We start from the raw sequence: 12,100 nt of genomic DNA on the forward strand, positions 1-12,100 counted from the left end.
TGCTCCTCATCCTTACATGCAAACAGGATGGGAAAATCTGTGTCTAAGTCGGTATTTGATACTGCAATGCCTTGTAGTGCAAGGGTGACCAAGATCATTAGCTGAACTGAGCAATTCTTGACATGCTGGCCGTAACGCTGTAGTCTCATTATACAAACTGTGATATTGGAAGTAGCTCAAAGAAAGTGAGACTTAGGTTAGATGGCTGGACAATCAGCTTTTAAAAACGGTCAGATAGTACACAGTTTGCAGTTATACAGCACTCTAGGTCACGCACTGCTGCTGAATTATCCGCTTTTTACCTAAATGTGATAATATGTGACTGCCATTTTGTTCGAAGTTGATCTGTTACTCTGGCCAAAACATTTGTAATTATTATTCTGGATGATATGCACAAACAGAAAAACGTTGAAACCATAATATCGGTCTAGTAAAGACAGCATAGTTTCTTGAACTTGTTATGCAAAGGATTATGGAGGGGAAGCTCTTAAATTTCTGGAGTTCACACAAAATCATGTTGTTGGTTGAAGGTAATCGTTTTCTGTGGGGTTATTTGGATGCTACTTTGGTCTAGCCCTCTTCCATGTCTTTATTTCTTGATTGATGATGATGAAATAGCCAATGTTAATGTCTTGTTCACTCTTTCCCTAGGTAACTTCCTAGATGACCCAATTTAGTCTGAAAGTAGTAATCGCTCTCTTTATTAAGTACCAAAAGTAAGTTATATGGAGAGATTTCACAGTTGTTGACAGTTTGGGAGGATTGCCAACGCAGTCCAGGAGATGTCCTCCCAAACCAAATACACTGGGCCCCGGGCGATCGGGTCCTTGTGCAGAGAACTGTTTGGGAAGGGGGATCACGTGCCCTCCTCTTAATATACAAATTGGGCCCCAGGAAATGGGGGTGCTGGGGCACTTAATAGGCTAGGGAGGGGATCCTACTAAAGCCCCCCTCCACATAGATATATTATAAAATTCCATCAACACTTTTCTCGTGTTGCTAGCAGCCAATCAGAGTGCTCGCTCCCACAGGGGAATCACTCCAGCGGGAGTGAAATGTTCCAAGGAAAAAAAAAAGCTCTCTGGGTCAATTCAAATGCTCTATTTTCAAATTGGCCTCCTGTAAGACCCTCGAGAGACTCTCATATACCTAACCGTTCAAATATACATATATTTTTAACCTTAATTTCTGAAAAAATGAACTGGGCTAATTTACACAAAATCACAAAAGCACAATCGGCGGACCAAGAGCTAGCTTCCTGCCAAATTTGGTGTAATTTCATTCAGCGGTTTTAGCGGTGGCGCTTCTTAAAAAAAAGTCTATGGAAAATGCATGGGGATTTCCATCTAGCACTTCCTTCTTCAAATTCGTATGGGTGCTGATCCCTCAAAAGAACAGGTCCTGTTCTGGAAACAAAGCTGGCCTAACTTCCTCTGCCGTGTTTGTGGAGAATTTGGCAAAAGCGGTTTACACTTTTTGGTGCATTTGCCCTGCAGTTAATCAACTTAGACAAACATTACTCTGCCCCGTCTTAGACAAACATTACTCTGCCCCGTCTTTTGCTCATTCAAGATCAGATCCTGCTGCTGCGCAGTGATGACATTATTGAAGAGTAAATAAATCCAGCTCCCCAGCAGAGCTGCCAAGTTCCTATTGCTAACACAATTACATCTGAAAATACCGGGTGCAGCTGGCTATTGAGCACTTTGCTCTATTGGTTTATAATATATATGGACTTCTTTTTTGCACACTATGATGTTTTAATAACGAGTTTTTCTAATTCATAATGTTCTTAGCAGCTATTGTAACTTTCTCTGCAAGGATTTTAATTAATTTGCAAATAAACCTACTACTTACTTACATGCATGATGATTTTGTATTTTTGGACCACTCTTTTTTCTCAGTCCCCGCGTAACGGATCACCCTGAAAGTTTCCGGGAAGGAGCTGAAGTGAATTTGCTTTGTTTTTGAAAGGTTTGTGAAGATCAATCAAATGGCATGAAAGTTATTACAAACAAAAAAGCTCCTTGTCTATGAAAAAGCAATCCTAACTGTAACTACCAAGTGGATAGTGTATGTATGTGGCGTATTTAGATAGCTGTAGATACACATACACACACGCACAATTATATATATACACACACACACACTTTTAACAAATCAGATTATCTCTTGTACGCCATGACCATACACATTCACGGGGTTAATTGTTGTTTTGGTATATAAAAAAAACATTTTGAAGCCCAAAAACAGACTGAATTGTTTTGGAGGAGCCAGTTTTCGGTCAAGAAAAAAAGGGCCTAGAGTCCTAGACAACACTTAGCCAGAAGGACAGAGACAAATTATCTGAAGACATGTTCTGAATTCATTCAGAATGGAAGGTTGCCTTAAAGGCACCTCCTTGGCACCCCACAAAAACGCTCAAACACACCTGTTCCATCTTTACCACAAGAAGCCCAAGGAACAGTTTAATTGGCAATTATGCTGAACTCCACCAAGAGGATGGGAAGAAAGTCACATGGGTTCTTGATCTTCGGTAATGCAGTTTGGGTTTCAGTCAATTTCAGTGAGAGTAACACAAGCTAACCTTTGTCTACCTATATCAAAGAAAATGCTATTAATAAGGCTGTACTTCAACTGGATGATCACATTCACTAGCTTTATCAAAAGGAAAGACAGCCGATAAAGCATGACTATAGTTCAGGTTGTAGCATATTAAACATCTATTAAGCACCATTAAAAAAAAGCAAGAGAGTTTCTGTACCCCAACAGTCTTATGACCAAGAGAAATGGAATAACCATGAACTTTGAAGATAACCGTATGTGTCCTTGAGGGTTAAGAGTTTACAATTTGGTAGGCCTCGAGATAAGACCTCATTAATTAAATTCAGCTAAATGTATTTTCTGTCTCTAGGATTATGCCAGGAAGGAGATTGTAAACAAGGCAATACAAATGTGGCAATGTTTCTTCCTCTGTACAAATAAATCAACCAAAGTCAGACTCTGTATTGTATATTGGCAGGGTAGCGACAAAAGTGTGTTTACATTGATGAGACATAAGTGTTTTATGCTATTGTTTTAGTATTTGTTTGTATGGTCTGGTTAAACTGGCCAACTACTTAATAACTAAAAACAAACCTTCAATCTGACCTGGCACAAGGGTATTAAATAGCAGTGGAATTATTGTCATTCAGTCGCTATATGGTTTCATACTTTGAAATGCTTATTGGGTATTTCAGTTAGGTGTTTTCTTGACCTACTGAGAATAACTATCACCCACACTGGGATCCCTCAAATTCGAAGGACTGCCGTTTTTCACCCAACAGGTGTCCCACTATGTTTGGGGGCTTATACAAATCACAATACAGACAACCATTTTCATAAAAGTAGTAGTAGTAGTAGAAGGAAGTAATCCATGAAAAATGAAGGCTGTATAACTAGTGCCATGGAATAACTGCCTCAACAAATCAGTCTTGAAATACACTGCACAAGTAAACATTTTATAGAAATATAAATTCACTAATCCATAGTAAAAGGATTCAGAATGTGCTACCCCTCTAAGGAAAAGGTTACAGGTTGAATAATGTCTCACTATATTTTTCAGAGGCGAATATCTATTCACACTCGTACGACAAGGGGTTAAAGCGAACAACAGGGACAAGTGATTAGACAATTGTTGTGTTTATATCTTACATGTTATGATGCAACCTGGAATCTGTAGATGATGGAATGGTAGAATGTACTTATGTCATCCTGGACTGCATCTTTCAGATGCAAGACAGTTATTCCTTGGATTAAAGCTTGAGCTGGATGTTTCTTTAATCAGCATATTTTGCATCATTTCACTGGCGACGAGGACTGAAGAGCCTGAACCTACGTGAGCGAATTCATTATTTCATCTATTTTGGATGTGAATACAACTTTCAAGGAAGTACCGAGAAAATAGTTTTGGAAGTTTCCTAGGATTTGTCTCGACGATTCCTTGTTGTTCATTCTCATGTGAGTTTATTCATATTTGAACTATTTTTTTTACTTTTACTTGGATATTCAGCTGGGAATACATGGAGATTGTGTGGATTGTTGCGGCTTGACTTAAGTTAATTCACGGCGCTTTTGAAGTGGATTGTTGCCGACAGACTCAAGTGAAATTCCGGCTATTTTTGGATTTCTGGTTAATTTTGTGCATCTTTACAAAAGATTCCTTACTACTGGCAATTGAAGTAATTGCCGTTGAATTCATTTGCTTGCTACTCGCGCTAGCGTGATTGAACGAAAACATTTACCTCGCTGTTCCATTTGGAATCTTCTGATGCTGCTGGCTGCGTGTGGAACTCTCTTGCCATCAGAACACTGACGAAGTTGTGCATTGCATTCTGGGTATTTTGGCGTATGACGTATTATGTGCTCCACGTACCCAAGCAGCCATTTTGGATTGGATTGAAGGGAATCCTTTGTTGACAGTACCAGTCGGCGAATTTGTTAGTGTTGGAAACGGTGATTCACACACCATTCCTTGTGAGTCTGTCATTTGCAATAAAGGCCTTTCTTCATCATTTCGATAACACAGCAGGTAACTTTTGACTGTTGGTGCAACATCGGAATCGGTGATTTGCACACCACTCTTCATTTTTATTGTGATTTGTTAATTGCGAGTGAAAGCATTTCTTCATTATTTTACCAGCATATAAGGAACTTTTACTATTTTGTGCGACTTGGGAATTGGTGATTCGCACACCTCCATTCATTGGTACTATTGCGCAAGATATATATGACAAGGATTACATTACCACCTATGGATTCAAGTTAACTTTGTTATTTTATTTTTCTTTCTCTTATATATTTATATCTTTTGTTTTATCTCACCTTGTTGTTCATCATCCAGCAACTTATTTTTTTTTTACTTTCATTGCCTTCATAATAATTTAATCCAAGTACCTTATCGGTGTTAATTTTTATTATACTACTTATCTGAAGTGAATCTTGATTGATTACCATGACACAACCAAATTACAACATTAGTGCTCCACAAGCATTTTGGGTTTCAGGTACGGAACCTCCACTCAAATGGTTAAAGTGGAAATCTTATTTCTGTAATTATATTGATACATTGGACGAAGAAGGGAAAATGTCTCATGCACAAAAAAAGAGATTACTATTACATGCATTAGGACCGGTTGAGTTAAAAACATATGAGACCATGACTAAACCTTGCTTTCCTGGGGATTTGAATGTTTATGCTTTAGCTTTACTTCATCTTGATACATATTTTGCTACAAAAGTCTGTATTGGCGTGACTAGATAAAAATTATTTTCCAGGAAACAACTTAAGTAAGAGAATATTGATAATTATCTTTCGGATTTGAAAAAAATAGCACTTGATTGTAAATTTGGTGTGCTACAGGAAGAATTCATAAGAGATCAAATTGTTATGCACACGTATAATTCTTCTATACAAGAGAGACTATGGATCAATGGTGATTCTTCTTTAGATGGCATACTTTCGATTGTGCGTAAAGCAGAATTATCAGGTAGATGTGCCAACATTCTTAAACAGGACAACTCTGTTTCTAATTCAGATGTGGTAGGCAAAGTTAACGCTACTGAAAAAAAGAAATTTACACCTAATTCAAAAAATTATTCCAGCAGTAAATCCACTTATGCTAAACACTCCCAAGTTTCGACTAATTTTAGCTCGAAGAGTTTTAGGTGTAATAGCCTGCAACATTCGGCTGACAGTAAAGGTTGTCCAGCTTTGAAATGTATGAATTGTGGTTTAAAAGGTCGTTTTAGTAAGGCTTGCAAGAGGAAAAGGAACAAGGTTAAATTTGTAAGTGAGGTGGAGGAAGATGATGGTAGTGGTGAAAACAATGAGGAAAATGATTTGGTTATGAATTTACATGACAGATTGGTGTTAAATATTCGAGATGAGGACGTTATAAATAAGCCTATTTGTTTAATAGAGATTGGGGGAGTAGAGATTAAAATATATGCTGACTCAGGTTCACCCTATACTATAGGTAACGAAGAGATGTGGAAATCTACTTTTGTACAAAAGGTTGGTGAAAAATTGTTACAGCCCGATATCCATCCAGAAGGTTATGGTGGTGAGCAGATAGACCTCCTGGGTTACAGATGGTTTGTCTTTAAATTCAAGGGAAGAATGTGTGGGGGCAAGTTGTATGGGGCAAGGAGGGGCCCTCCAGTATTAGGTTTGTTTGACCAGAAGCAGCTTCATATAATTTTAGACCCGAACAGTCAAGAACAAGTTTTGGTTGTGGATGATAGTACTGTTGTCACTAAAAGCATTTTAGAAGAATTTCCGAAGGTGTTTAGTAAGGACTTAGGAAATTTGGTAGGTTTTGAACACAGAATTATCATTAAACAGAATGCTTGTCCTAAGGTACACAAGTGCAGAAATGTTCCGATTTTGGTTAGGGAGGATGTAAGTAAAGAATTGGATAAACTGGTATCTCACAACATTATTGAACCCATTAAAGGCAAGTGAGTGGATTTCTCCAATTGTCGTTGCCAGACGGAGCAACGGCAAAATAAGGTTATGTGTGGACCTTAAACATTTGAATAATACCATAGTGGTAGACAAATTTCCTCTGCCAAAAATTAACGAGATGGTTGTCAGTCTTGAGAATGCAAAGTGGTTTTCCACTATACATTTATCATCTGCCTATCATCAGATCTCCTTGTCTCCTGATTCAATGAAATTCACGTCCTTTGTTACACCCTTTGGATGTTTTCAATAAAAACGTATGCCCTTTGGGTTAGCTTCGGCTGCTGCCGTTTTCCAGCATTTGATGTACCAACTTTTTAAAAACATACGGGCGTTCGGTTTTTCCAAGATGATATTTTGGTTTTTGGAAGTAATGAGAAAGAACATTTATTGAGATTAAGGAAAGTTCCTGGTATTCTTGAAAGTGAAGGTCTTACAGTGGAGCATTCTAAATGCAAGTTTGCCCAAAAAAGTGTGACATATCTTGGTCATGTTATTGATGAATATGGTGCCAAGCCAAAGCCCTCTTTAGTTTCTGCTATATCTGAAGCTCCTGTGCCAACTTGTAAGGATGACGTTAGGTCATTCTTGGGGATGGCAGAATTCTGTTCTAAATTTGTAGCAAATTTTGCCAATATTTCTTACAACATTCGCCAACTTTTAAAGAAAAATTCTACGTTTGAATGGTCTCATGCATGTGACACAGATTTTAAAAACATCAAGGAGGCAACTGCTCTTCATAGTTTTAACCCTTATCTTGAAAGTATAATTACCACAGACATAAGTAATAAAGGACTTGGAGCTGTATTATCACAAATTGATAAAGATGGTAAAGATAAAATTATTGCTTACGCTTCAAGGTCTTTATCACCTTGAGAGGAGAAGTATCCTATTATCGAAAAAGAGGCTCTAGCCTGTGCATGGGCCTTAGAACATTTTAAATCTTTCATTTGGGGAAAAATGTGCACTGTGATCATAAACCTTTGGTAAAACTTTTAACTACTGAAGGGGTTATTTCGGCTTCAGCTAGATTAGCAAGGATTTCAATGAGGATGCAAAATCTCATTTATAAAATAATTTATGTTCCAGGGAAAAGCAAAGTAATCGCAGATTTTTTGTCAAGAATACCTGTCATGTTAGAACAATGCGATAGTGATGAGTGGAACGATCAACAAATTGCTTTTGTACAAGATGAAGGATTATCTGCCTTCAGTAGGGAAGAATGGGATAATGAATATACTAAGGACAGTACTTTACAAGATGTCATTTCCTATACTGTAAATGGTTGGCCAACAAAAAAGGATTTATTAAGTTCTAATCACACACCATTTTGGGAGATCAGATCTGAATTATCTGTTTCACATAACACACTTTTGAGAGGTGGAAGAATAATTCCTGATGAGAATTTACGGGAGGGAATTATAGAACTGTGCAATGAAGGACACCCAGGAATTGTTAGGACTAAGTCCTTAGTTAAGAAGTTGTTTTGGTGGCCAGGTTGTGATTCAAAAACTGAGAAGAGTGTTAGGAACTGTATTTCATGTTCTTCTGCTGATAAGAGTTTACACACTATGCGACCTCCTATGTTAGAAGGATTTTATCCCAATAATCCTTGGGAGTGTATCGCTGTTGACATAATGGGGCCAATTCAGGAACCTGATGGATCTCATTGTTACCTAAATAGTGCTTATGGATTTATTTTCTAAGTGGTCTGTAGTTAAGGTGGTCAGTAAAGCGGACACTGATTCTGTTCTTGCTTTTCTGGATGAAACTTTTGTTGTGGAAGGTATTCCTTCTCGAATCTTTACTGACAATTGTGTACAATTTTTATCGTTAAAAGCGACAACTTACTTTAAGAAACTTGGAATTTCCCATAACCACATCACTTTATAATCCAAGTGGTAATGGTTTAGTGGAGAGATTTAATCGGGTTTTGAAAAATGCTATTCAGCTGTCATTGAATAGTAATTTGGATTGGCATACACAAATTGGGAAAACAGTGTGGAATTATCGGATTACGGTTAATGATTCTACGGGGTTTTCTCCTTTTGTTCTTATGAAAGATAGGAATCCACGTTCCAAATCCATTCCCACGTGGTTATTTTCTAACAGAAGTGAGCCATGGCCTAGTGATATAGTTAAATCTCGTTTAGAGCATGTACATAATAAAAGTAAAACTTATTACGATTCTAAACATGGCACTAAGGAGGTTGATATTAAGGTGGGTGATTGGGTTCGAGTTAAAAAACCCAATAAGGTACAAAAGGGTGATTCCCAGTTTTTTAACCTTGTCAGGTAACGGAAATTCTGATCAATGCAGTAAGAGTTTCTGATGGTAAAGTGTGGAATTTAAATTGAGTTGCTAAAAGCCAACCAAAGGAGTCTAAGGATATTTGGAAACCAGAAGATTTAGATGGAGAGGATTTAAGAATGATTCCTTCTGGAGAATGTTTAGGTACACAGGGAACTGAAATGTCTAATGCTGCAAGAGCTGATGAGAATGAGGGGCTATCTAATGCTACTCAGTGTGGGGATAATTCTTCTTTACAAGATGCTAGGTTAGTAGAATCTGTACATTCAACCTCTCTTTGTGAGGATTCCAATGTTCTTCGTCATTCATTGAGGAGGAAAATGGTTCCTTCTTGGTTAAAGGATTATATCACAGAGAATAGATAATCAGTTGTGTTAACAATTGCGTTATACTTATGAATTGTATAGTTATTATTACATAGTTTCTATTACAAGCATTGTTATTATACTAGCTTGTTTTTTTTAAAGAAATGTTTTATTTTTATTTTTGATTACTATTGAGGGGATGTGTTGTGTTTATATCTTACATGTTATGATGTAACTTGGAATGTGTAGTTAATGGAATGGTAGAATGTACTTATGTCATCCTGGAATGCATCTTTCAGATGCACGACAGTTATTCCTTGGATTAAAGCTTGAGCTGGATGTACTTTTATGAGCTCTTCAATTCTGCAATAAACTTTTTTAATCAGCATATTTTGCATGATTTCAACAATACCTTCAGAGCTACAGAAGTTCCACTTTTCAGCCCATCCAGCAATGGTTTGAAGCGGTCCATCTCTTCCATCTCAGCCCGCTCCGTCATTGCTTCAAGGACCCGCTCATTCCTTAAAGTGAACAAACAGCATGTAAGAGGAGTTTACAAAAATAGTACAGCTATAAACACAGGCCCTTAGATAAGTAATAGAATTTTCTTTAGTTTCACAAAGATGAAATTACATAACCAGAGTGATGGATCATTAATAACTTTGATTCTAAAAGGCACCATCATTTTCATTCAGCAATTGTGTGCTTAATGCCCATAAAGTGAACCCATGAACCTAATGTAACAATATTTAAGTAGGTAGCAACTGTCTCAATTTAATCAAAATAAGCTCGAGGTTTCAGTGGCCAGGGTTCCCAGTTGAAAATCCACTACCTGTAATCAAGCAAAACAATGCAGTTAAAGGTGTCATATGAGGGTGGCGTGTCTGTCACTAAGGCTTTGCGGACATGAATTCTCAGAGCTCTGTCACACTGCAAAATTCTAGCAAGCTCACCTAATGAGGCAATGCAACAAACACTACTCTAAAAGTAGAAGACCCAAAGCAGAGTCTAAATCTGGTGGTTTTGGTGACTGCAGAGCTATTGGAAAAGCCCCACACATAATGGTGACCAATTGAATATCATGGAGCTTCGCTCACTCTTTAACAGTTGTACCTGGTTGAGAGAACGCCGTAGAGTCCTGACTGGGGCAGACAGGCAGCAAGGATGAAGAAACGTACCTTAAGGATGGCAGACATGGTCTGATGTAGAGTAGACCAGAGCATGTTAGAGGAGGTGCTCATTGGGCTTCTCGCAGACTGGGAAACAACCTTTACAACGCAATCATTACAATGCAATCATTACAATGCAATCATTACATCGCACTTCCTTTACATAGCAGTCATTACATTGCAACATCCTTTAAATAGCATGTCATTACAACGCAGCCTTTACATTGGAGGTCATTACAACGCATATCACTACAACGCAGGCATTACATTGCAAGTCATTACAGCACATACCATTACAACGCATAGTACTCTTACACTATCCGACACTTACCCTACTGTTGCACTCACTGGAGTTAAAATAGTAATTTTTACCCCTACACTACCCAACACTTACCTTAAATGCGATGTAATGGTATGCATGGTGAACTATGGCATAACCTTGACTCGGCCACCTTTCCTCCCAAAAAAGAGCTCAGAAATCTATACTGGGAATGGGTTGTTGGTAAAAGACACTCGGAAATGACAGAAGTTCCCTAACAACGACATTTGTTCTTCTGAAGGATGTCTCTTCCTTTGAAAAGTTCTGGGATGTCATCACCAAGCCCCTGGATAGCAAACTTTTCCATCAACTGAGAGTTGGCTCGTTACCACTGAGGTGCCTAACTATATCATGGGGTAAGGGAGGGCCAGAGCACTGCCCACTGTGTATCAGGCAGGGTGAAACTGGGTCTCATTTTCTCTTTGTATGCCCCCTGTATGTTGCCCCTAGAAAAAAGTGGCTACGTCCACTATGTAGAAGTCTGGACACTCGTTCAGCATCTACAGCCTGTAGAATCCTAAAATCCGATCTATCGCCCTTGATAGTAATAGGGGTTGCAAAATATCGTGGTTGGGCTTGGATTCTACGCTTGAGGTTGATTAACTCGCATCAAGGTCCCAGTTAAATAAGCTACAAGGTCCCAATTAGACTGTGACATTCTGTAATAACTGTTTCTTTATTATGTTTAACTTTTAACTCTGCAAATGAAGTCGTGTATAAATGATTTAATTCTGTCTTAGTTCATGTTTTTAACTTCATATTAAGTTATTTTTTTAAACAACTATCCGTGCACTTTAGAAATTGAGACATAATGTTGGATGTGTAGCATGTCTTTTAAGATGAACAATCGAATAAAGACTTCTTTTGACTTGACTTGGTATGCATTGTAATGGTATGCGTAATAAAGGTATGATGCGATGTAATGGAATGCGTTGTAAAAGTAGTTTCTGAACATGCCATGTAATGGCATGCAATGTAAAAGAATGCGTTGTAAAGGATGTTGTGCTGTAAAAACTGCATTGTAAAGGCTTGCATTGTAACATCATACATTCCGCAGAATTAGGTCCATGGTCGGTACCTTGAGACTTCTGTGTAGCCAAGATCCTCCGGTCACTGCGCCCAAGAGCCTGAGAGGTGCAAACCCTGGCCGGGAGCAGTGAGGAAACCCGGGATTCTGGACTGCACACTTGATTGGGTTTGATGAACTTGGTGATAGACAGGACTGACAGTTGAGCTTTACACTGCAACTTTGTACTTGCAGAACCGGGAAAAGTCCCTAATCAGCCAACAAAAAATTTAAGAAATCTGGATACACAGGGGTATTGGGAAAATATCATGATCAGAAGCTTTCCTAGTAGAGGCCCAAACTAATTTTTTGAAATTATTTCAGTAAGTTTCCTGGCTTATCAACTGCTTCGATCATACATGGAAGCCACTCACTGAAAGCAGCAAAACTATGGTTTACTAACTTTGCTGCTTGCTGTGTCCTTT

General features: G+C 38.2%; 1 protein-coding gene across 1 annotated transcript in view; it reads right to left on the reverse strand.

Moving 5' to 3' along the window:
* DIAPH1 (diaphanous related formin 1) overlaps positions 1-12,100 on the reverse strand; it is a 1,046,618-nt gene that overhangs the window by 492,543 nt on the left and 541,975 nt on the right. Inside the window, exon 9 of the mRNA XM_078653498.1 lies at positions 9,534-9,642. Within this exon, the coding sequence (XP_078509624.1) occupies positions 9,534-9,642 (109 nt within the window). The remainder of the gene's footprint in view (positions 1-9,533; positions 9,643-12,100) is intronic.

Source organism: Lissotriton helveticus, chromosome 7 (genome assembly GCF_964261635.1).
Source record: "Lissotriton helveticus chromosome 7, aLisHel1.1, whole genome shotgun sequence".
Classification (NCBI taxonomy): Eukaryota; Metazoa; Chordata; class Amphibia; order Caudata; family Salamandridae; genus Lissotriton; species Lissotriton helveticus.